The 3464-nt window shown below is 38.4% G+C and overlaps 1 protein-coding gene across 1 annotated transcript; it reads left to right on the top strand.

The window, feature by feature from the left end:
- The first annotated feature begins 1992 nt into the window (after window positions 1-1992).
- On the top strand, window positions 1993-2745 carry LOC114540167. The gene has a single exon (XM_028560439.1). It carries the CDS (start codon window positions 1993-1995, stop codon window positions 2743-2745), a length of 753 nt encoding a protein of 250 aa, XP_028416240.1.
- Window positions 2746-3464: the final 719 nt, after the last annotated feature.

Raw genomic sequence — 3464 nt, 5'->3', positions numbered from 1 at the left:
CAAGATCCAGGATGAGAGTGACAGTGATGATGTGTTGCGTCTCCAGAACCTCTCAAAGACTAGGTGGACAACAATAGGGGCTGCAGCAAGTGTTATAACTTTAAAGCATGCGGAACTATTAGCAACGTTAAAGATGATTTCCGAGGATAAAAATACTGATAGCAAATGCAAAGTCAAAGCGAAGGGGCTTATCACAAAACTGGAAACCGCCAAGCACATGTTTAATATGGAGATCTTGCGCATATTCTGGAAAAGAACTCAAAAAATCTACAAAAAAATGATGTCACAGCAGAAGAAGCAATGGACTGCATCAACAAGATTGAAATAAGGCTTGCGGAGATGAGATCCAGTGCTGAAGGATTTGAAAAGGTAGACAACGCCAACCAATGAAAGACAGCTAGTAAAATATATGTTCAAAGTTCAAACTGTTACCAATATCCAGTCATTGCAGTGTATTTAATATATACTTTTCATTTTCTAGCTCATTAAAAAGTTGAAGATTTGAAGCTACGAATTGATGTGACTAATGAAAAGAGACCAAGAAAGGCACCAAAAAGAATCGCAGACTTTATCGCTTATGATGTGGCACCCAGTGGACAGGATTCCAATGACTTAAGACAGAACTCAAGCGTGTATATATCTGTGCGATTGACAGCATCTCGAGTTCGATGAAGGAAAGATTTGATCAAAATGACATTAAAACAGTCAAGGATATCAACGGAATGCTAATCTCATGTGCTAACAACGAGGTCGATGTCACCACTGAATATGTCACTAGGCAACTTGGCGTCGCCGCAAAATTTTTGCAAGTCAATCTTTTGGTTGAAGAATTGAAAGACCTACATGTCCACGTCAATTTGTACAACATGGAACTGAAACTGGAATCCATGCCTATCATTAAAAAGGTTACTGCTATCTCAACCATCCAAGGTGTGATGAATACAAAGCCTGTCTCGAAAGCTTTACTTCCTGAGACGCATAAGCTGTTAATTCTCCTGTCCACCTATGCAATGTCGTCTGCAACTGCGGAAAGGACATTCAGTGTTATGAGATGCATCAACACCTGGCTCAGATCACGACTGTGTCCTCGAATGCTTACAAATTGCATGTTTGCAGCAACTCACAAGCAAAGAATTGACGACATTAGCGCAAAGAAGTTAACAGCAGACTTTATTTCAAGGTCATCTCAAAGGAAAGGCTACTTTAGACAACCACTTTAAACTATTTTGCAAAAAAGTCGAAGTGAATACGACATACTTAGTGCATGGCAAAACAATGTGCCTCAATATATAGTGGTAGTTTTCTGTTCGAAATTAATAAAAGTTTTCTTGTTTATTGAATTCTACATGTCTTAGTTCATTGGTTAGGGCTAATTAAGTGCGTTTTCATTTTTGTTTGTGCCCTTTTGTCCAAAAATATGCCCTTTTAATAACAAATTGCACCCCTTGCCCTCAATAACTTCCGGCATCCCTGACTGCTGGTCTAATATTCTGTTGGTTGCTTTGTCAATCCCTTCTGAACATTCTTGCTCAATTTGAAATCTAGCAAATCAATATTAAAGAATTCAACTTTCAAAATCTGACACCTTATATAAAGGAAAAATTGTTATTTTGGACAATTGTTTTGAATTTTTTTGAACTCAATGAAATGAATTGCTGGTGTAATATTCTTTTTTAACCTTTGTCAATCCAATTATCTGATTATCATAGGCAGTGTAAGACAACTGAATTGTTAAAAGAAAAGGAAAAGATATCTCAGCTTCTTAGTGATGAAGAATGTAGAAATAATAGACTACGACAAGAGGGACTAGAGGCCCATTTTGGAACACTAAAAGCACTCTTTCGACAAGGTTTAGCGATTCGACGCCAGGAAGATAAAGAAGGCAATGTCTACCAGTTTAATAAAGACAAGAGTCAACATATCCCAGGGCTAAAACTACTAATAAAAGAGAACAGGTTTGTGTCTCACAGCTTGCTTGGAGAGCAACAGGAAATGCTTGTTCTTGAGGCTAGACGAGCACTGAACATGGAGCTCCAAAGAGTCAAATACTATGTCATAATAGTGGATGAAGCCACTGACATCTCAAAGTCAGAACACATGTCCTTATCAATACGTCACTGTACTGAAGAGTATGAAATAAGAGAGGACTTTATTGGTATTTATGAATGCAGGGAGGGTGTAACAACAGATGCTCTGTGTGAATACATCAAAGATATCTTAATAAGGTGTCAACTGGATTTCATAAGATTAGTTGGAATGACATTTGATGGTGCAATGACCATGAAATCTCTGGCAAAGAAAATCAAAAGTGAAATGAATGAATCAGCTATTTTCATTCACTGTTTAGCACATTGCCAAGAACTAATCTTCAAAGATGCCACTAAGCATTGCCCAGCATTGGAGGATGCTCAAGCACCATGTGAAAATCTGTATGTCATCGTAGGGATCAGCCCTAAACGTGTGGCTTTATTTACCAAGATCCAGGATGAGAGTGACAGTGATGATGTGTTGCGTCTCCAGAACCTCTCAAGGACTAGGTGGACAACAAGAGGGGCTGCAGCCAGTGTTATAACTTTAAAACACGCGGAACTAATAGCAACGTTAAAGATGATTTCCGAGGATAAAAATACTGATAGCAAATGCAAAGCCAAAGCGAAGGGGCTTATCACAAAACTGGAAACCGCCAAGCACATGTTTAATATGTTTTTTATGAGAGATCTTGCGCATATTCTGGAAAAGAACTAAAAAAATCTACAAAAAATGATGTCACAGCAGAAGAAGCAATGGACTGCATCAACAAGATTGAAATAAGGCTTGCGGAGATGAGATCCAGTGCTGAAGGATTTGAAAAGGTAGACAACGCCAACCAATAAAAGACAGCTAGTAAAATATGTGTTCAAAGTTCAAACTGTTACCAATATCCAGTCATTGCAGTGTATTTAATATATACTTTTTATTTTCTAGCAGATTAAGAAAGTTGAAGATTTGAAGCTACGAATTGATGTGACTAATGAAAACAGACCAAGAAAGGCACCAAAAAGAATCGCAGACTTTATCGCTTATGATGTGGCACCCAGTGGACAGGATTCCAATGACTTAAGACGGAACTCAAACGTGTATATATCTGTGCGATTGACAGCATCTTGAGTTCGATGAAGGAAAGGTTTGATCAAAATGACATTAAAACAGTCAAGGATATCAACCGAATGCTAATCTCATGTGCTAACAACGAGGTCGATGTCACCACTGAATATGTCACTAGGCAACTTGGCGTCGCCGCAAAATTTTTGCAAGTCGATCTTTTGGTTGAAGAATTGAAAGACCTACATGTCCACGTCAATTTGTACAACATGGAACTGAAACTGGAATCCATGCCTATCATTAAAAAGGTTACTGCTATCTCAACCATCCAAGGTGTGTTGAATACAAAGCCTGTCTCGAAAGCTTTACTTCCTGAGACGCAT

Source organism: Dendronephthya gigantea, unplaced genomic scaffold (genome assembly GCF_004324835.1).
Source record: "Dendronephthya gigantea isolate DGI-Jeju-01 unplaced genomic scaffold, DenGig_1.0 000222F, whole genome shotgun sequence".
In the NCBI taxonomy this organism is placed as follows: Eukaryota; Metazoa; Cnidaria; class Anthozoa; order Malacalcyonacea; family Nephtheidae; genus Dendronephthya; species Dendronephthya gigantea.
The sequence above is the reverse complement of the archived record's forward strand: the minus strand, read 5'-3'. Positions and strand labels throughout refer to the sequence as shown.

Excerpts from the sequence above, each read along its gene's own strand:
- LOC114540167 (XM_028560439.1), top strand. The coding sequence starts at position 1,993 with ATGCTTGTTCTTGAGGCTAGACGAGCACTGAACATGGAGCTCCAAAGA.